Source organism: Ischnura elegans, chromosome 3 (assembly GCF_921293095.1).
Source record: "Ischnura elegans chromosome 3, ioIscEleg1.1, whole genome shotgun sequence".
Classification (NCBI taxonomy): Eukaryota; Metazoa; Arthropoda; class Insecta; order Odonata; family Coenagrionidae; genus Ischnura; species Ischnura elegans.
In genome coordinates this window covers 109,276,370-109,299,006 of record NC_060248.1, presented here as the reverse complement: position 1 = coordinate 109,299,006, position 22,637 = coordinate 109,276,370, and the positions used below count along the sequence as shown (strand labels likewise).

The 22,637-nt window shown below is 38.9% G+C and overlaps 1 protein-coding gene across 5 annotated transcripts in view; it reads left to right on the top strand.

Moving 5' to 3' along the window:
- LOC124156354 (1-phosphatidylinositol 3-phosphate 5-kinase) overlaps positions 1-22,637 on the top strand; it is a 69,839-nt gene that overhangs the window by 18,207 nt on the left and 28,995 nt on the right. For all 5 annotated transcript variants that reach the window (XM_046530868.1, XM_046530867.1, XM_046530869.1 and 2 more), the window contains exons 9-16: positions 3,374-3,560; positions 9,511-9,672; positions 11,100-11,298; positions 12,152-12,775; positions 14,317-15,188; positions 17,244-17,532; positions 18,078-18,253; positions 21,854-22,101. In XM_046530868.1, coding sequence (XP_046386824.1) covers positions 3,374-3,560; positions 9,511-9,672; positions 11,100-11,298; positions 12,152-12,775; positions 14,317-15,188; positions 17,244-17,532; positions 18,078-18,253; positions 21,854-22,101 — 2,757 coding nt within the window. The remainder of the gene's footprint in view (positions 1-3,373; positions 3,561-9,510; positions 9,673-11,099; positions 11,299-12,151; positions 12,776-14,316; positions 15,189-17,243; positions 17,533-18,077; positions 18,254-21,853; positions 22,102-22,637) is intronic.

Here is a 22,637-nt window from a genome sequence, read left to right as displayed (position 1 = left end):
TTGACACTCGGAGTTGGCTTGCCTTGGAGCAGATGGAAGAATGACTTGAGTATCGGAAGACTTTGTAATATGTTCTCTTTAATAATTTTTTTAATATTACCTTCAGCATACACATTAAAAAGCAATTGTGAAATGTAGTGGACAGCCTTGCCTCACTCCTCTTTTCCTTCCACTCTTCTTCTCCGTCCGCTACCCTCACTTGCGCAGTCTGGGTGGTATACAGATAACGAATCCCTTCAACCCAAGCCTATTTTCTTGTGACCATCCATTAACATTACCCCATCCACCCTAATAAATGGTATTTCAAAATCCAATAAGCCAGCATATTCTAGCCGCCATTGCTTTATTCTAGATTCCTCTCCACTAGGGGCCTCATTACTGCTATTAGATCTTGCATTAGTTGGCATTCTTTTTCTGACACCAAAATTATCATTGCCAAAATTCCATTGCCTCCATTCGTCCATTTAATATCTTTGGTACCACTTTAGCGTGCAATATAAGGTTAATAGTCCTGTATTCATTTCTTTTCCGTATTCTTCAGCTTTCTTGTTTTGATGGTGGAATTAGAACTGTTGTCAGGAAATCTTCCGACCAACATCCCTTCTCATAGACCCTCCATACTAGTTCAAAAAGCTTTCTCTTGCTAGCCTTCTCTAGTTTCTTCTGAAGCTCATATACGGTATTGTCCATGTCCACCGCTTCATTTACTTCTTCTCCCCTATGATTGCTAGTAGGCAAAAAAATGTAAACTTGAATCATTGCAAGGTTGATGGGTTGCACCTCAATTTCTACCACTAGAATCCTAACGTTTACCTGATTTATACCTACCACTCTCTTACCTGATTTATACCCACCACCTTACCACTATCTTCTCATTTAAAACTAAAGCTTCTCCTGATTGAATTTTCTGACCACCACTAAAATCATCCCTTTCTCCATTTCCCTTTTGATATTCTCTACCTTGCCCATCCTCAATGAAAAACCAATCATAAATTAAGAAAATATTTTTTACATTCTTTAGTTGTATTTTTCATATTAAAAATGCTCTGGTACTGCCGCAGCCTTGCGTGAGGTTGAATACACCCCAAGGGAATCGGAATTTCATCACACTCAGGCATGTGTATGCCATGTCCAGTCTAGATTAAGCAAGAGAGGCAGGGAGTAGTGAAAGTACCGGCAATGGGGGCAAAAGTGGAAGCAGAGAAGCAGGTAGTAGAGATCACATGAGTCAGCCAGGTAGACAGTTTGCTGGAGTAAATGGAGCATGGGAAATACAAGTACAATAACATTATTGCCGGTAACAAGATATTTGGTCAGGTGAAGAAAGCTCTCAAAGAGTCCTTGAAGCAATTTAAAATAACATATTATGTAGTTAGTGTGGTAGCTGATCTTGGCTTAAGCTCATGTACATTTGAACTTAATATGTTCAGTGTGGTGGACTTGACACATGAGTCATTGGTGTCCCATTCTCAGAGATTGCATGTTGGCTATTGTGTATCAGTAATGGCTAAGTATGTAGTGATTTATGCATGCATGAATTTAATTTTGAAGCTTGAAGTTGTCATCAAAGCAATTTCCAAATCTTTCTTATCTATCATCTGCTCTCTTGTAGTCAATTATTGATTCCTTCATTGCTAATCAATTTCCGACTAACTAGGAGACATCATGAGAGTGATGTTCAGGATCTGGATGCCGATGTTTTTTCTGAAACTACATAGGTAAGGTAAAAAAAGTGTCGCGGCTTTCTTCTGCATAGGCCCAGGCACGTAAAGATTTTGCGCACCATGACTACCCTTGAGTAATCATTCCCTCTCAACCATCGAGTTGGTCAAGTGTTTATAGACTCTTCCCTCACGTGTGTGGCTCGGCTTCGAGTCCCAGTGTGGGCTTATTTTTTTCTCTCTCATAATTTTAGAAATCACAGTCACAAATCATCCCTATTCGTTTTATTTAGTTACTTGGCGAATTTTTTTTATTTTTGTATTAGTTTATGGATTTTGAATGGAAGTCCGAATTGTGCCTTACCGTGGTAATGTGAGGACGTATATAATTACACGTGAATTTCTGGGTTATGTGCTCATCTTCACCCCAGCCATTGCTCCCACAGCCTCTTTGTATATTTATAACCTCGATTCTTTCTTCTCACCAAATAAGCATGTTGGCTATCCTCACATTCAGTTAGTGACCCTTGTCAGTTTCCCCTCCAACCCTTTATGGCCCGTCGAGTGCAATGACCCTTCCTTCCAGCAGCCTGCTCTAGCCGTTCTTTGTGGAAATATTCTTTGTCTACCTTTTGCATCTGTTTTCACACAGTTGGGCCTCGATGTCTCATTCAGGGATTAGCGAGGGTCAGCTGTGGAGGGAGGGTTGTTGGGGCGGAACTCTTTGAAGGATGCTAGAAGGCATGTCATGAAGGAGATAGTGTGAATGGAAGGATATTCTGTATTAAGGAGCGAGATTTGTTGGGAAGACAGTGGGTGGGCTGTGGAGAAAATGTAATGGTGGGAAAGCCCTGTGGAAATGATGTTATGAATAAAATAATGTTGAGTCGAAAAATACCTGTGTATCAGGAATGGAAGATATACATTGAAAGTGGTGGCACATACCTCAAAAAACTATGAATAATTGATGTATGGGTGTACGATCGGTTCATTGAAGCGAGGCAGAGGTGTGAATGGGTGCCCGGAGTGGGCACCGATTCTCACCTCTGCCGGTGGACCGCACCGATGGACTTAGCAGGAGTGGGCACTCTCAAAGGCCAATCCGCGTGTTAAGGCACAATTCGGAGTTCCATTTAAAATCCATGTACTAGTATGAAAATTAAAAAATCGCCAATTAACTAAATAAAATGAATGGGGATGAGTTGTGATAGTGATTTCTATTATTATGTGAGAGAAAAAAATTAGCTCTCACCTGGACTCGAACCCAGGCCCCATGCGTCAAGGAACAATGGACCTATTGAACATGAGAGTGTTTAACCTCTCAGCCAATGCAGTAGTTGAAAGGAAGTGATTACTCAAGGGAAGTGAAGATGCGTGAAATCAATACATGCGAATATCTCTCGAACCCGTGCCTATGTGGAAGAAAGCCGTGACACTTTTTTTTTTACCTTACCTATAAAGTTTCAGAAATAACATCAGCATTCAGATCCCGAACATCACTCTCGCGATGTCTCCTTGTAAGATATAAAATTTCAAATAGAAGTTTTCTCCCCAGAAACAATTTCCAACTGTGGTTCCCGTACTCAACATTTTAATGACGTAAACTAAGTCTGCATGCTTATGATTTGCTGTGTCAACTGTTCATATGCTATAGTAGATATTAACCATTAATTTATGGAAATATGAATATCTGTTTTCATTATCTTCACCAGGGGACCCCTCATTGTACAATGGTCAGCATATTTTTTGCCATGGAGAAGCTCCTAATTTCCTCTGTGTTCCTCAAGACCAGCTTTCTTCTGACACAGTCACATCCAGTCCACCTCACAGTTGGCATTTAGTTGATGCTAAGCACCTAAATCCAGACAATGGGGAAAGAGAAGCATTCCTGAGACTAAGGTGGCATTGCTTCTGTTTATAGTAGAGTTTAATTATGAATAATTGCTTTAGTATAGTTTGTTTCAGTAATTTTGATTTTCTGGCACATTTATTTAATATTCTATACTTTTTGTTGAGGATGCTAAATTTTGATTTTGTCTACGTAAATTTTTCCTTTTGCCGTTACATTCCTGCCTTCAGGTTTCCTGTGTAGAAAACAAAATTTTGCTTTTTAATCCACTACAGGCATTTTTAATCATTTTTTATTTTACGATTTAATTATGACACAATAACTTCTTTCAATTAATATTTTAATCTTTGGCCATACCTATACATAGATATACACGTGTACGTATAACATTATTTGCTAAACACAAGTATTTCAGGTATCCTTGTGTCAGTAATTAAATAATTTAAATGGTGATTTCTAGCAACTGACTGAAATTTGGTTATGATTGATTTTTCATGAAACCCATTGAAAAATTAATTGCCGCAATGATGGAGTCTCCATTTGTTATCAGTTGCACCTACATTTGTGTGTAATGCATCATCAACCATGGAATTTTCACAGTAGGGTTGTTTCCTAGGTCATTTATTCTCAGTATAAAATATTATTTATGTTTAGAAAATTTATTTGAAGCTACCTTTTTAAAATTGATGCTTAATATGTTCCCAGTTAATTATATGTATAAAGGAAAATCTGTGTAGTGTGAGAAAATGGCTATTGCCTGTTGTTTTTTAAAAATTAATATTGGAAATGGCTGTGTAAGAGAATTCTAGGTATTCCTTCTAGATGAATTTAGTGAAACAAGAATTGCTAGAATGATTTTTAGCTCTAAACCATAATAATTATGCTAAAATTGATTTTGAAAGGAGTACATAACTTGAAGTGGGAGGGTTGAACGTATAAAATCATTTCAGGCTTGATTTTGTGGAAGTTCAATATATCCATGTTAAAAACATAACTAGTAATTTACACACTTTAATGCAAAACTCAACCACAAACCATTGTTTCAGCGTATTACGTCATTTTTAAGTGTGGATTTGTAAATATGTGGAAATTACCATTTGTGTTTTTATCAGGGAGGTTTGAAGTTTCATAAGATAAGCAAGAGGAGGTGAAATCTTACTCATGAGAAAAGCATGGGAAAAAAGTGGAGACAACATGTTAAATTGGAATAAAGGATACTTGGGTTCATAGACAGAATAAGGGGGGGTCACAGGGGCATGTGCCCTCCCAGACGCTTAAAAAATGACAAGATTTTAAAAACGGTTATCTGTATGTTCTTTTATTTTGTGTATTACGGAGCCTCAAACATTTAATTTAATATTAAGAACAAGGATGAGTCGGTCCCTTAATTTTTTCGGTTCTCGGTACTGGTCCGGATCTCCCCCATCGATTCTCGATATTTTTTCCCCTGCCAAACACCCTAGAGGTGGCTCGCAGGGTATTATGTAGATTATGTAGATGTATCTTCATGGGGGGTGAGGTCGGTTTCCAACTGGGAACAATTCTTATCAGGCTCACACTTCACAAAGGAGGTGTTTTTGACGAAGGATGTCACTTGTGATTATTTATCTTCACAGGGGGAGAGGTGTTTATGGCAGTAGATAATACTTATGAGGTTTGGTTATCTTGTCTTGATGCCGGTTCATTCACAGTGCATACTTATGACTCTCACGGCTGGGGTTTGTCACGGGCAGTAGTTTTCTCAGGTTGCAAAGACTACAGTTTCTTGTATTTCATCCCTCTCACTATCATCTCTCTCGTCACTCCTGCTTTTCACCCTTCTTGCCTTGTCTTCATGAGTGGACGATTATCAAATCTCCCTAATTTTAGCTGATAACTCTTCTTTAACCTTTTCCGTACTAAAGACGAAAATATGCATCAGGACTTTTCTTGACCCGGGTGACGAAAGCCATAAATTTTCATCCGAGATATCCTATGCAGGTGAACAAATGCCGAATATATATGTTTCCTAGCCCTCCCCCTGTTATGACGGTCGCGGGTGTGCGATGTCTTTGTTTTGGGACCCAACACAATGGGGCTTAGGCTTTACCCTCGAAATCCAGGGCAGGTACCCGGACCCCTCATCTTATATTACCCCTCGTAGCGGTAAGGGACCGTAGTCATACAATTGTGCATCCAGCCATTTTGCGAAATAAATATGCGTTCCTTTCTCAAAAAATATAAACCAAGAATTGAATTATGTATTTGTCTTTTGAGCAGCATTTACAATTTTTAAATGAAATTCTACGATAAATATTAACTTATACAGTAAAACTTTGATTTTACGCAGTTGGAGGGACCGAAATATGGGCACTGTGTAAAATCAAAGTGTGTAAAATCAAGAGTTGGTATTGAGGAGGAGTATAGTTTTCAGGATAGCACTTGCTCATTATTGCTCGGAAAATGAAGCCTAATAATCTTATTTACTCAAAAGCAACACCACAGATGAGGTGTTACCTTAAGAGAAACAACGCTGCATTCCTGAACAGTGTTTCCCATGGTTGAACAAAATGGTTGAAATTCCAGCATTTCTGGCACTAAGATTACTTCTGTTACCCAGGAGAAATTTCGGAATGGTGATACTAAATGGTCGCAGAGAACCTAATTTTCGAAAATATTCTCATTAAAAGCAGTTTTCAGGATATCTGTTTAACCACCTGCAGACAAACAAAGATTGGAGATTGAAGAAATGAGATACCTGAGGATTAGTTTAAAGTTTACCGGGACTAGCCGCGGTGATAACTTTTACGGGAGTCACCCGCAACTTTCGCACGATACCTGAGGATAATCATCCAAATTAACCCCATTAACAGGGAGCAAACTTTTGCTAATACATCACAAAGGCTTTACACCCTCTGGGCCTGGGTTCAAGTCCTGGCAGTAGCAGAGACTTATCAGAGTTGGCCCTATCCCTACTTGAGTCTAATGTGGAGGGCACTTCCAGTGCACCACTCTGTCCATCAGATGGGAAGTTAAGTCCTGGTCCCTTTTGAGCTTATCATTAGAACCTGGCTAATGCCAACATAGGGTTCCTATCCCCCCAGCCCTTACTTCATGGCGCTAATGATCCCAGTCGTTGGTTACCTCCAAATAGCATACCATAGATAATACGGAGCACACAGGACCCGGGATATTCGGAAATTCAGATTTTTCCGGTGCTTAGATCACTTTTTTTAAATGAGCTATTTAAATGACCGCATAACTGCCGTCATGCCGCCCGTGATGAGTAACAAATGACTAATAGTCCGGAAAAAATTTCCTTCTTTATAATTTATACGCATTAAAAAAGCATTTCCCCATGAAATTTTAGCATTAGTAGATTGACTCTACCGGGAATAGCTTCTCTGTCGGCATTCTTCCGCGAATTCAGCGCCGGGACCTTCGACTCACAAGCCGTGTGACTCAGCTTCACGTAATATTTTGCTTCCCCATATCTGGTAACAACACCGGACACTTGTATTTCGATTTAATGGTACCAAGCCATTCCTGAGTTTAAAGGGACTACCTTATCACTCACGTCTTGAATTTGACTTCAATTATTACATGACGATTGACGACTCGAGTTATTCTCTGAGGGCATTAACTCCCGTTCCGTTAAAACGCTTGCCACCTAGCGGAGTTAAGCTAATAGCTATTCAAGTTCCAACCATGTTTAATTTAAACCCTCTGACAACGAGATACAAGTTGAGTCGGTTCTGATAAGCGCGCAGCGCAAGCAATTTTTCCCCGCCTCCATTTGTCCCGCAGTTGTGGGATTAGCCTGGGAATGAGACAATGCATGCTGCTTTTACCATCGTGTTGAATCACCGTCGACTTACGTCCATACTAGAAGTACGACTATCTTTTATGGATCACCTTGGAAGCCAAAATTTTGGCACGGGAGTATTTTTAACGACTCATTTCGCCGTCATATTTCGCTGGGGCGACGGAAAACATAGCGTTGGCAAAATTCTAAAAAGCCTTGCGTTGGGGATAGATATTCCGTAGCTCATAATTCTGGATATAAACAGCGTCGATCAATAAGTCGAATAATAAACGAAAGGTGATAATGTTAATATCTCCAGCGATCATGTCTTAATCAAAAGTAGTTACGCATACACGGCGATTGCCGTGTGTTTTAGGGTTCTATATCCTTCTACGGCGAATTTGAACTAAGAGCGACATTCGCGTGCGTAATGGAGCCTGAAATATTACTGAGAGGGCTCACGGGGAAGCAATAATTAGATTCGCGATGTTTTTAGTTTCACGCTCAACAGCGCGACGTCATTTCAACCGTTCCTGTATTCATTTTTGCAACTCATTGAGACGAAATAATAACCTAACTGCATATTGCTCCAGTCGGATTTTCTAAACAAGCCGAAAGACAACTGCGTAAAATCAAGATTAGCGACCTCTTAGGGGATGGGGTTATGCTGCGCAAAATCGAAAAACTGCGTAAAATCAAGAAAATATGTAAAATCGAAGTTTCACCATTGCAATTCCCTATGCTTTCCGGCCGGACTTGAGTGCCGCTGCGTAAAAACGAGACTTGATGTAAAATCGAAGTGCGTAAAATCGAAGTTTTACTGTATCTCGATTTCAGTATAAAAATCAACATCAATATGGAAATTGTTGCTGCATTAAATACGTTAATATTGACAGTAGAGCTTTGTTCATAATTTTACAATTATCAGAATAAAACGAGGAATTCAATTTGAAGACTGCAGTTTACGTTGAAACCACAATTATCCATATAGCTTATTCTTATAAACAAAGCATGATTGACCGCGAACCAATGCCGCTGGTAGGGTTATAAACCCCTAAAGGAGGGAGCCCAACTACCCTCGAAGTCCGAGATAATGCAGAGTCCCCGCTAGGAAGGGTCGAAAAGGTTGGTGCTGAGAGTGCGTGATTATCAGCGAATGTCCTGAAAAATGTTCCGTACGGAGGGGACAGAAGAGTCTCTTTAGGCTCAGTACAGCAGTCATGCTAAGGGGAGAAAGGGTTAAAGGTCAGTGGAGGGTAAATTGTGTGGAATTAGGGTTGTGAGCGCTTAACGCTTGATGGGGAAAGCGTGGGATAGTGGAAGGTGTGCATATCACTCAGCTGTTCCTAACAATGACAGTCAACTTGGTCTGCTGATTTTGTAATAGTGGTTAGTCATATTTCACCAAAAATAAACAGTAGTAAAAACAGGGGGGCATAATTTATATGATCCAGGTGCACAGCAAAGGGGCAGGAGAGATGGGAAGGTATGGAGGCAGGGGGTCATTGTCTCCCAAGCATCAAGATTTTGTCTCCCCTCCCAATCACGATTTGCTCATGTTGTTGTGCTCCTGAACACATTAACTCACTAAATCACTATGTATAACTAAAATTTGCTGTGAAATAGATTGAAAGCACTACTGAAATGCTTCCTCTTTTTGCTCTGTTATATATGATGAAAAAGGCTAATTGGAATGAACATGAGCTATAGTGATTTATTGTTTTATGTTATGCAGTTTTTAGTATTAATTGGTATTCATTGCAATGTACACATATCATTTCTCCTAATTGGATATGTAGGCTTGAATTGCAAATTTGTTATTGCATTAAGCTTAGTGTTATTTTGTCCCATAAGCAAAGCTCTCGTTAATTTTTATGCAGGAATACCTTCCTTATTATTATCAAAGATTTGGATTAATCACATGCTACTTTATCTACTGTGACAATGATTGGAACAGTGAGAGAAAAATCTAATTCTTAACTTTTGGCATAGTAGAAAGTTTGATTTCAACTTTTAAAATTTAAAAAGGTATCAAAAAGTATGACTTTTATTATCCTTCGTGTATGGTATGTATAATTTGTGTTAGAATTAGAAGTTGTTATCTCGGTATCACTTGTTTTTTGCAGCTGTTTGTACTTTGTTATGAATTATCTTAATGCATCCTAATTACTTTTTGTCAATTTTCCTAATGTTGGAATGATTTTCTTCTTTCATAGTTCTGCTTACAAATCTCATCAAGAAGCCCTTCTACGTCAACTTTTGGTTTCAGAAGGGTTGGCTCAATCCTGGGGAGATGTAGTTCTTCCTTTGGTGAGCCAGATTGTGGAACTGGTTCGTCCCGATGTCCGAAGTGATACTTATGAAATGGATATTCGCCAGTAAGTACAGTGAAAACTAACCAAATGCTCACTTCTGTCCTGTCTACACATCCTTAACCTGCTAATTTTCCCATGCACTTAACATATTTCTCAAATCAGAGGTGTACAATTTGTGTGACTTTTCACCAACCATCTCATTTAACAGTCAGTGGTCACATTTCTTCTTTCTAGCAGCCAATCTTTATGTGACCAGCCCCAACCCTTAACATTGGAAGAATGCTTGTATATCCAAGCCACTACAAGCTAATGAATTTGACTTGCCACTCTCCTATGATGCCCTTAAGTTTTTTCTTCCGTCATACATGTTTATTCTGCATCCACTCCACTATTCCACATCACCCATCCCGTACTTAAATTTCACTACAATACCCTGTGATTAGAGGAACTTTACCTTACTCCTTGCCCCTTAAACTAATTTATGAGATTCATTAAAATATCCATCATTTTTTCCAATGAGACAGATTAAATATATAATTTCTCACACTTTTTCTTGAATTGCAGAACAAATTTCTCATAATCCTGTAAAATTTATTAAAAAACATCTTTCACTAATGGTTGAAATAGAGACTTGTCTCTTAAGTTTGTGACCTTTTTTTCTTGAATGCAGTAGTAGGAGACTACAAATATGTACCTTGAGAAACCAGGTTTTCCTTACCTGATAAATATACAAATTTGAGTCTCAAAATGTTTTTAAAATGAATAAACAATTTCTGTGTTTGAGTGAGGTTGGTTACAGCAATATTTTGAAGTCACTTGGAAACAAAAAAGGGGCAATAATGGTGCACAAAGCTCCCATCAGAAATTGTCAGTGTTTCCTGCTATGTTCACGGGGACAATATAGCCTCTAAAATTATGTTACACAGAGGGCTCCATGAGGCAATGACATGTGTTTTATTTTTTATCCCCTAAAATTGTTTAATAATGACAATGAGTTAGATCTGCAACAAAATACATGAGTAGCATCAATGATGCTCCTGCTAGTAGGCAGGAGATACAAGCTGCCTGCTGCCCATCACTTCACACTACATTGCTGTGCTGCAATTAGGTTTCCTGCACACCCACACTCACAAAATCTAAATTGTCAATTTGTGCCTTAATAGTCACATATAGGATAAAATGGATGAAAATTTTTATCTCAAGGACTCATCAATTACTCTTATCATGCATTTTTGTATTTTCAACCTCTTCACCGCATATAAGCTCACAATACCAGGGTCTTGGGTTGACCTAAAGGTGCCATATTTTTTGGGCCTTATTTGGAGTAAGTTCCACAACTTTTATTCAATGTGATAAGCTTCCCTGAAAAGAAATCGATTTTTCTGACCTTCACTAATTTCTCATTTCTTCTGTTGAATTCTTTTTTCAAGTTTCAATCCAAGTTTTTTGCATTTACGAGTGGACCTTAATACATTAATTTTTCTCTATAGGTATGTGCAGTTTAAAAAAGTTCCTGGTGGCAATCGTTCTGAATGTGGTATAATCAGCGGAGTGGTATGCACAAAGAATATTGCTCACCGAGCCATGGCTGCACGGCTCACCAATCCTAGAATACTACTACTTGGGTGTTCTGTTGCATATCAGAGAGTTGAGGGACGCTTCCTGTCTCTTGAGCCTCTTATGATGCAGGTAAGTTAATTCCAGTGCCATGCTAATGCCATAATTCCTCGTGCCAGTGGGCATGTATACATGCTGTATTTGAGAGCCACTTCCCTGAGAGGCCTTCACAAGATGCCTCTTGCTGCAGAGATCCCGAGCAGTGGCTACTCCATGATCCTCCACTTCCCCTCTGCCTCCCATACCATCAGGGAAGGTCTCAAATACCAACCAATGGGTCACATCACTCTGAATCAGTGGCGCCGACTCCATGGAGCCCCCTCCAAAATTTGTTATGGGTGTGAGGAAACATGTGTCAGGCTTGTTGATTTTCCCAGAGTGTCCAGATATCGAGATTCGAGTTATCAGGGTTCTAATGTTGATCATATGACTCTTCTAAAGTGCTTAAAAAACTTAAAACTCACTACTTATAAAATTTCCTGGGGCAAGATCCTCGGTTTGGGCCCCCCCAATATTTTTTGTAAGTTGGCATCCCTGCTCTGAGTGAAGTCCACCCATGACCCACCAGTGGCTCCCTCCACAATCAGACCCAGGGAAGGGGTATTCAGCTCCATAACGAATGTTTTAAGCTGGTTTATTGATCTAAAATCAGCTCTTGATACATGAACATGTACAAAAATGTTATTGATCTTCTAGAAAATATTATGTAATGTATGACTTTTGCTTCTTATAGATATATCTCTCTATTAATTTTGATTCAAATGGATGTAATTATTGAGTTGGTTCTGTGTTTAAAATAAGTGTATCATAATCAAATTGAAATGCTTGCCTGGATATCGGTGAATGTGTGGATAGGATAATTTTTCTCCGATTTTCCATTTATTTTTCTAATACTACATATTTGTCTTTTTTGTTTCATCTGTAGGAGCATGACTATCTCAAAAATGCTGTTGCCAGAATTGCCTCCCTTCAGCCAGATCTCTTGCTAGTGGAGAAAAATGTTTCTCGTTTGGCCCAGGATTTCCTCTTGGATTTGGGTGTGACCTTAGTGACTAATATGAAAGTTTCTGTGCTAGATCGTGTTGCTCATTGCACTAGAGCTGACATTGTTGGGTCAGTGGATGCCCATGTTGGACGCCCAAGGTTAGGGGCATGCAGAGCATTCTATTTAAAGACTTATGATCTAAGCCCTAGTGGAAGTGAAAAACAGTTCTATGGCCTAAATTCTCAGTCATCAGCCACCAAAACATTGATGTTTTTTGATGGTTGCCCTGCACATCTGGGCTGTACAGTAATTCTTCGTGGTGCTACTAAACCAGAACTAGCCCGCTTGAAACGGGTTGTCTCGAGGATGGTTTACATTCACTACAGCTGGCATCTTGAGAAGTCTTTCCTTATGGATGAGTTTGCCATGCCTCCTGCCCCTCTGCCACCTGATAGCGAACTTTTTGGGGATTCCTTGTGTTCTACCGATGGTGCTCCAACCCAAGATCAAAATCTTGAATGTAATGGTGAAGAAAATGACAACAGAGAGGTTTTACAGTCTGAGGTGAGTGCATTGAATTGTATACCATTGATTCATTTTATTTATCATTTCGTATTTTTGATAGAGGAGTATATTCTTGCCTAAGAACCGAAGTTACTTGAAGTTATTCAATACATATACTCATTTTGTAGTTTCAGTAATATCATTATAAAACTTGATGCATCTGCAATTGAACAAAGTGGAAATAGCATGGGGTTCATACTGGTCAGGGAAGTATAGTAGGGGAATAAAAATTGGGACTGCATGTCATGGAAGTGTCAGGAAAATCGGGTTATGGCCATGAAAATGCTCTAGAGGCATAGCAAAAAGAGAAATTGGGGTTGCACATTTGTAGCATGGCTGTGTTTGGGCTACTAGTTGGGTGTTTTGTTGCCATCTGGGCTGGGTGGCACGAGGTGCAGACTTGGTTCTACTTGACTTTATTTCTGCATTGTATGACTTAACTTTATTTCACAATACACTATGCCGAATTTTTCTATAAAATCCCTTTGCACCAGTGGTTTGCCTTTCATATAAAGTCAGGGATATGTATTGAATTTGGTCTGGAAATCAGGGAAGAGTTGGCAAAATTAATAATGGAATATTGGTATGAACGCTGTAACATTGTATTCTGTGGTTTTCATTTCAAATTACTTGAAACCAAGCCGAAAAGTGATAGGTAAAATGTTCTCTGTTCATTGTGTGGATTGGATGTGGTAGCTGATAATTTCCCATGCGACATAAAGGTTTTGGCACCCATGGTTCAGATTTTAACAATTTCAAGTGCTTGCTTCCATGTCATAGGTTAGGCTTGGATATTTTTAGTTTTCTAATGCCTTAGGTTTCTCTTGGTGCCTTTTTGCCAATGTGCTCTTTTGCTAGTTTGCATGTACATATGTACATTGCTCCATGAGTCACTTTGTAATGGTGCAGTTGGCATCTGTTGGCAAGCTTTTAATTGACCAGTCATTTCTTGACGACCTTGGCGATTTTATGTAAACTGTATCCCCATGACTGCCTTCACTATCTCTGCTTTAAACCACCTACTACACATACTGCAATCACAATTTACTATGTACCTTACTTTTGATCAATGTTCTGTTGCAATTGGCTGGATATTGTATGTGTACATCCTTGTTTAACTCTACCCTTAGGTCTTACCCAACCTCACCACTTAGAATATTTCTCCTTTTTTATGTATTCAATTCATCATCTTTATTATGCCACATATTATGTTCCCGGATATTTTGAAGCATTAGAATATGCATTCTTACATGAAGCTTTCATCCATAGTTGGATGAAATATATTTCGTCACCTAACTCAGTTAGAGGAATTAAGAGTTTTTGCCCATTCTTTGGTATCAGCAATTTTGTTTCAGTAAGCAATATTTTTGTGAAATGCCTTTAACTTTACTTTTTCATTTATCTATACCAATTTTAATATCATTTTTTTCACATAAGTTTCTCATTGATATCATTTTCTTCCACTGTTTTCCTTCTTAGTAGCTTAATTTTTTCCCAATGCTCTCTTTCTCAGTTCCTTTCATTCTATTTTATTTTTGCAGAAAAAATCCACTCCATCTCCAAGTATCCGTATGGCTGGTAAAGAAAAAGCTGCTGAGGATAGGAAAACTGTTGCAGCTGAAACTGTTAGTGATTTCAGCGATCCACTCCATTCTTATCTAAGTGTTGGGTCAGCAACCAGTCCAGATGTACTAAATTCAGAAAAAGGTGGTGATGCTGAAAAAAACCCACAGCAGTCGGAAGTTGAAGACCTCATTGATGAAGTATTTTCCTCAAATAGACTCTCTGTTGCATCAAATCCTAGAGAGTCAAATCGGTTCCGCAAGGCCTTAGATGACATCGTTTTGTCTGCCTCTCCATACTTAAGACATTCCGTTCCTTACCTTGATACTGAAGTTGGACGAAACTGCCCTCTGCGGAAATATTTTCCAGCAGAATTGTATTGGTCTGCCCAGTTTGAGAATAACCAGATGTGTTCTTTAGGGGAAGAGCCAGTCGCAAGCTCCGCAGTTGAGTCCCAGGTGGAAAAAGTTATGCCATTCACTCGATGCAAGAACAACCATCCATTTTTGAGGGCAAAATTAACAGGCAGTATCAACAGTGAAGCAGTGCAAACAATGCTTGCCAACTTTCGAGCTTGTGGTGGACATGTTCCACCATTTGGAGGTGAATCAGACGAAGAATGTGCTGAAGCTGAAAAGAAACAGCCTGAACGAGAAAAAGGGGGAAATACATACAAGTATGGACTCTTGGATGGACCCAGAGGGTCAATTGGCGAGACCCATGATAGTGCTGGCCATTGGCCAATCAAACTTGATGCTCTTGATCCATTTAACCATCAGTGTTTACCAGTTCTGCTATGCAGTTACTCACATTCTTCAAATAATGCCCCGTATTTTTGTGTTAATCCATGGTGAGTACATTGCTTTTTTTATGATTAGGAATTGTTTCTTATAAAAGTGCATGCAGTAATAATATGTGGAGTAAAGGTTTTATTAGAGATAAAAATAGTAAGTTGTTAAAATATGCAGCCATCCTTGTGGCCTATCAAAATGTTGACTACTTTAATGGGAAAAATTAGGGGTGCAGATTACCGTAATCATTTTGATTTTTGTAATCTTTAAGCATATATCTGTGAAATTGCTTATCTGGAGAAAGGATTATGCAAAGGTGTATTTAACAACACAAGTGTTAAACTTGAATATGTAAAGAAGACAGGTGTGTGGATGCAGCCACTGCACTACACAGATTGGGTTCATTAACCTACTTCAGTTGGATGCATCCAGTAGATAAATGGGAAAAAACTTTTTGGCAAATTTTTAGTGCTATATTTAGACTCTCACCGATCAATTTAATGAAAATTGGTGATTGGCACTGCCCACTTGTAAGTGAGTGAAAGTATCAGAGTTGCAGATTGGCACAAAATGTGATTTTTTGATGAGAGGAAGGTACGGGAAAGGACTTCCTTATGATAAAAGAACATTAGGGAACTAACTGCCATGGCGGTGAGATGACACAGGACCAATGAAGAAACAGTTTGGGTAGCCATGGAGATAGTGCCGAAAGAGGAAGAATATAGACAGGATAATCAGAGGTGGAATTTGGTACAGTAAACTCTTGTTATTACAAAGTTCACAGAACTGAAAAACCGGAGGGTCGATGTAACATACTTCATAAGAGCGTTTCTTTTAGGAATCAATGCTTGCATACATGCTGCGGCATACCTTCACGCCACACTGCGTTGCATCGGCTAACTCCATAGGAGCCAAATTTGAAATTTTGAGCACACTTGAATTTCTCGAATGTTCACTTCTCTGAAAGCCGAATCATCCGTCCAATTTATCTCTGGAACACTGGGTAGCATATACTGTATAAGAGCAGTGAGTGAGGTAAAAAAACTTCCTACACTCCTTCCATGATGATTAAGAACTTTGATAAATCACCTCTGGCAAGTGGGGAAGTTGCCAAAAAATCTAATTGTAGATAAAAAAAAGCCTGTAGTCATTAAGGGTAAGTAACTATCGGTGAACTCATTTTACTTCAGTTCAACTTGTATTGAAATCGTATTAGTTCAAATATGGCTCATCTACCTCTAGATGTGTGATGTGTTGTCTAAACTCAGGGGCTTCCAAACAACTTTCAAGTACATATTTCAGAGCTTATGTGAGGTGCTTCCCTTCTTGTTATACCTATCTCATTAATAATTTCTCAAGGATTGTTATGCCATTTTAAAATGTATCAGATTAGATAATATTATTATTTACCTGGAAAACTAGCCAAGGACTTATTGCAATAAAGTGGAAATTTTCATGAACTATTAATGTGCTGCAATAAAGAAATTTCAGACCAAAGGATATTTTTCTTTGAAACTTCAGAATTAGTGGTGGTTGAGAACTCTTAGGCGTATCATTATTTGAAAGGACAGGTGGGGTTGGCTTTGCTAATGTTGTTTCTAATTAGTTTTTGAATTGAGACACATCAAAATTGTCCTGTGATTGAAAATGATTTGATATAATTATTGTTCCTAGTTTTGTTGTTGCAAGTTGCCCGAGGCATACTTTTAAGGATTGCCTTCTTTATCCAATTGGAAGCAGCTATAATCAATCTCGGAAGGTTTTGCTTCATTTTAAAGCTCCTGACTTGGTGTGGCAGCTGGAAGAGGGGTAACATAAGGGAAACCAACGTACAATGTCATTTTGGCCATGACCTAAGACTCCTGCAAAGTATGCTGCTAAATAACTAAGTTTAAAAATTAATCTTTGTGAAAAACACAACCATTCTTGGCACTTGTGCATGTGTAGTGAGCCTTGGGCCTTATTTCATAAGGAATGCCTCTAAACTGCATTTCAGCACCTTTTCACTTGAAATATAGCCTATGGAAAACTTATTTATTCAGTTATTTAAAATTGAATTTTTTTATTGCTTAGTTTTATTTTATTAGTTGTATGATTCAACCTTTTCTTTTTAGGGTGTGCCACATGGAATTTTATGGACATTATGACATACCATTAGGGAAATTCCTTGAACGGTATTGCTTCAGCTCAACGTACTCGTGTCCTTCTGATACTTGTGATGTCCCTATGCTCAGTCACATTCGTCGATTTGTGCATGGTGGGGGATGTGTGCATTTAGCCTTAAAAGAACTGGATCGTACTATTCCTTATGTGTATGGGAATTCACCAGCAGGTCAAGAAAATCCTGAATTGAGAGGGCCAAATCCTATTCTGTCATGGAGCTGGTGTCCTGATTGCAAAATGGTCAGTATATAATTTGTAAATGGAGGTATTATTTTGAAGTTATGCAAATGATTAACCCTAGCTATTAAGTCATCCATCATTTCTGATTAATAATTCCTTTTGCTTTGGTAGCATCTTATTTTGTATAAAATCCTTTGTTTTCTTGCTATATTATTTATTCATTGTTATTTTGTGTGGTTCATCTGTGTGTCATGTCTGTTAGAGTAAATGTCTGTATCCTAGTTTCAATTATTACTCAAGTGCACATTCTTCTGCCAGGGAATCTAAGTCTGTCAATTGTCAGAGGTGACCATGAAAAGAGGTTTTACTCTATTTGCTATGTGAATTAATGTGATAAAACACAAATTTCAGTTTTATTACAGCAAAAAAAATTATTGTTTTATTTTCATATATATATCTACGTACTATATGCCAGATTCCAGGAATAAATGATATGCTAAGCTATCTACAGTAAAGCACTTGATTTTTTATTAGTTCAGACAACATTGGAGTGTATGTATCTTGCTTTTAAAAAACACTAATTTCTTTTTTCAATCAAATGAAAGGCATCTCCTGTGGTTCCATTAACATCAGAGTCATGGTCTATGTCATTTGCCAAGTATCTTGAGCTGCGCTTTCATGGCTATGTTTACACTCGGCGTGGACCCAATGGATGTAAACATTCCCTGCATCAGGAGCACTATCAGTATTTCTGCAAGGAGAAAATGGTTGCCTCTTTTAAGTAAGTAAAGTATAGTATGTCACACTTATGTTCTGTGTTATTGCTATTTTAAATGATTTTACATGCTCTAAATCTCCAAAAAAAATTAATATACTGGCCAGCATGAAAGTTTTTGGGCTGAAGGAAATGGCAGCCAACCTATACCTTATAGCCAGCTGTGATTGGCTTATTGTAAACTGTTGTGTTCTGTAACAAAAGGCACCGTACATCAAAAATTCTAAGCCCAACTCCTAGCCTTCAAATATTTTAAAAGGTTCATAGAGCTATGGGTGTAAAGTTTCTAAATAGGAAGAAATGAAAGGATTGTGGCATGGCCTACCCAGTAGGAGGGTGAGTGTTGGTGGGACAAATACTCTGGTGGTGATGAAGGTCTGGAAGCATATTGTACTTCCTTTACTCATTGAGAGCTTTCTTCACCCGACCTCAATCTTTTTAGCGCAAGCAATCTAAAGCAACAAACTATGTGCATAAATAATTAGGTATATATTCATTGATTTATGTAAATTAAGAGAATTAAAATACAGCAGACTCCCGATTACACCCATGTCTCGTATAGCGCAAGGGATGCGTTCCTTGGGGTCTTTGCGCTATACGAATTTGCGTTATACGAGAGCGTTTTAACATTGGGAAGATAGGGATGCGTTCCTGGTAGCATAGGTCTTGGGTGTTGAATTTCCTCTAAAACATCTATATTCCCATAAAAAGCCTTAGAAAACATTATTTATAAAAACATTTAAAGTTTAAAACATCTTTAAAGATAGTATGCTCGCATTCAAAGACTTTTATTCACGTTAAAAAAAATTCTTACGTGCTTTTGAAATTCCCTCCTGTCGTGCGGGTGGGCTAACATCTGCTATCTCAGGGGTTCGTAATGCGTTGCCGGCAGTTGACGATTTTTCAAACTAGTCTAAAAACCACTATCGTGTCACCCAGGCCCTTTTGTCACTCATTGAAATGACAGGAAAATGCTACTTTGAATGCCATTTCATAGCTAGCGGAGTTTATGAATGATAAATCATTTTAATTTGAAGTTCTCCGAGTCATTAGCAGCTACGTGAAACAGTCTTTAATGCCTTGAAACCTGACCCAGGTTTTGCTTCCCTGGAAATGAATGAACGAGAATGCATTCTTTTCCAAAAGAATATCGTCTCGTCAACACTAAAAACACTAGTTGAGGGGAAAGAAGCCACTTTCAATCACAGCTTGGAGTTCATCAGAAAATGTTGTGGTGGCTGCGCTATCGACGCTTGCAGATTCACCTGATATCGCCGCACTGAAAATACCTGCTTGCCGTTTAAATTCTGGAACCAACCGGAGCTTTCACTAAATGTCTCGGAGCGATTACCACTCTCGTCTTTTTGTACTGATTCACTATGAACTTTCCGTATGTGTAGACCGCTTGGTTGAAGTTTGTGCGGCTGAGGTCACTGATGTTTTAACTTCGTCTTTATTCAGAATAAGGCATCGTGAGTTTAAACTTCCGCGCATTATCGCTTTGACGCTCTCCATTTTCAAAGCAATTGACCTCTTTCAATTCCTCTTCTAGGTTTATGGTTTTTCTTGATAAATTCTTGATTTTTCTACACGCATTCCTATTTTTTGCCATATTCTCTTGGGATTTACTCTGTATGGCTCTATCTAAATCACCTTCTACTGCTGAACTGTATTCCTGAGACGCAGAAGGTCTACGACTGCGGGGAGGGAACGAAGCCATTGTGTTTGAGACTCCATAGCTGCTATTCATGCGCAACTCGGCCACCGCTCCATTTTTCCCCCGTGAATACCGATGACCTTGAAGGCTTTAGCGTAGACCCTCTACCTGGAAGTCAATCGCCCGATAACCTATGACGGCAAAAATACGTCTCAAACCGTATTGCTGAAAAAAACCTCATTTCATTAGCCCCACGCTTAATTAACGATCTAAATTATTTATTATCATTCTGTTAAGGAGACGAGATAAATTACTTCAGTAGGCCGGCTATCTGGACCCAATGACGAGTAATACTTTTGGCCATTGCACATCAATGGATTTCGATTAATATATAAACAGAAAAGAAGATACAAGGCAAGCAATAACATTAATATGCATAAAATGATAGAAATTTCGTGTGTACTTGGTGCAAGTTCACGTTTTATCACGAGAGCGTTTAAGATTTTTGATTAGGCTGCACTGCGTTCCAATGTTTCCCCGAGGAACGAATTTGCGCTATATCGAAATTGCGCTAATCGAAATTGCGCTATACGAGACATGGGTGTATCCGGCTCGGGTTTATCCAGGTTGCGGATTATCCGTGCATGATTTTCACTCTCGCTCAATTTTTTCAACGATCTTTATAAAAAAACAGAATCAGACACAAAATCATTGGAATTACTGCATTAATGCCGGAATTACTGCAGGGTACACTGGGCTTATAATTTCATTCAGAATCCCCTTCGTAAAACGGAACAAATCGCCCGCTAGCTGCATTCACGAGAGTACCCTGTTCCTGTTTTCCAAGCCTCGCAGTGCGTGACCATGCTCCTTGATCACGGATACACGTCGCGCAGCAGTTGCAACCGGGGCAACTTGTTCGAGACGCGACTACGTGGCGTGGTGACTGACAGTGTAGTTTCCGACGTCGAGCAGTGGTTTGGAAGCATTTGTGCAAACCACTTTTCTGTTTCCGTGATCACACAGCCACGGATGCGTGGTTTTCAAAACCAGATCTTACATGGAGCATTAATAATACAAGTACATGTTATCGCCATTAAAAAGATCGTGCACTGGCGAAGAAAGATCTCAACGAGTCCGGGAAGCACTCTTAAATAACAGAATAGCTACATACATAATAATATATTGTTTGCTTTACGTCGATTATGAACATTACCACACAATAAAGTGAAAGTTAACAATCACGTAATCGCCACTAAAAAGATCGTGGCCAGGAAAAGAAAAAGTAATTTCTAGGTGAAAGTTTGAATTATCCGTGTTTTTCGATTATTCGTGCCGTCTCTCCCCATCGTTAGCCCGGGTAATCGGGAGTTTACTGTAATAGGAAACTAAGTGCGTATGCAAAGTAAAAATAATCAGTTTTGCGACACGAAAGGAAGAAACAAATTATGAAAAAAAGTGATGCATCCAATGATCAAACCTATGACCTTCCGGGTAGGAGTCAACTGCTGTAACAGCAGGGCTACCGCTCCTTGTTGTTAATAGAGTATTTCTAAGGGGATATAATGACCCTGTAAATGTTTAACTGCATTTTTTGTTTAAACTATTGGTTATGTAACCCCATATGGGGGGTGATTCGTGGACAGCTCCCAATGGATTACAACACTATAAAGTTTGATTGAAATCTGGGACCCACTTTTGTGCCACTTTCCTTGTTAGTACGGTGAAAACTTGTTTCTGAGCTTAATGGGCTGTTTTTGCTGTTTATCTTTCTGTGAGTGGGAGGCTTCTCATCTGATAAGTTAATAATGTTTGCATTCATACATTTCTATCAAAATTTTAAAGAAAGGAGCATAGTTTTTGATTGGTGAAGTCATAGAACTTAATTGTTCTTTGCTTGTCATCACAAATTCATCTCTTGTGATTATTCAGATTGTATTTTCCCATAGGTACACCAAAATTTCTCCTTGGGAAATTTCTTTGCCTCAGCCACAAATCTTGCCTCGGCATTCACTCCCTCAGTGGAATGGAACTGCAGGTAACATCAATGGGGAAGGTGGAGCTGCTGTGGAGGAGAAAATACGTCATCAGACAGGCTTGGTGGTGGAGGAAATCAAAACATTGGCTCTGAAAGGCTACGAGGTGTTTGCTACAGTAAGGGAGAAACTCGTGGCTCTAACTCCTGAGGCAGAAAATGGTAAGCTTAACCATCATTACTGGCATATGTATGTCAACACTTATGATAGATATTAATAATGGCTTGCTGATGTATTAATATGTGCTTACTGAGAAATTCATTCTTAGTGACAAGAATGGGGTTCGTAATCTATTTATCATGCCATTAGCATTTGTCTGGTTGATTTTTCTATTTTCAGATCGTATTACAGTGAGTCCTCGTTCAACGTCACCCCGTTTAACGTCATTTCGCGATAACGTCACGAAAATTTTGAGATCGTCATTCGTTTATCGCACCTTCGCTTCGCGATAACGTCAAGTCTTTTAAATTTCGCGTGAGAAAAAACGCGAAGCGGCGGGCGTTGCAGGTTGTTCGTTTTGTGGGCGGTAGACAGTCCGTCTAAACGAAGTGTAAAACGATGTGTTTATTGTTAATTGCGATTACGGTTTAAGCAAATTTTCTGCAAAATTAATTCTTAGGTAGTTGCGCAAGGTTTTACTTGACATAATGGTTTTCAGGAACCTAAAAAGTGATTTCAAGGAATTTTTCCATGTAGA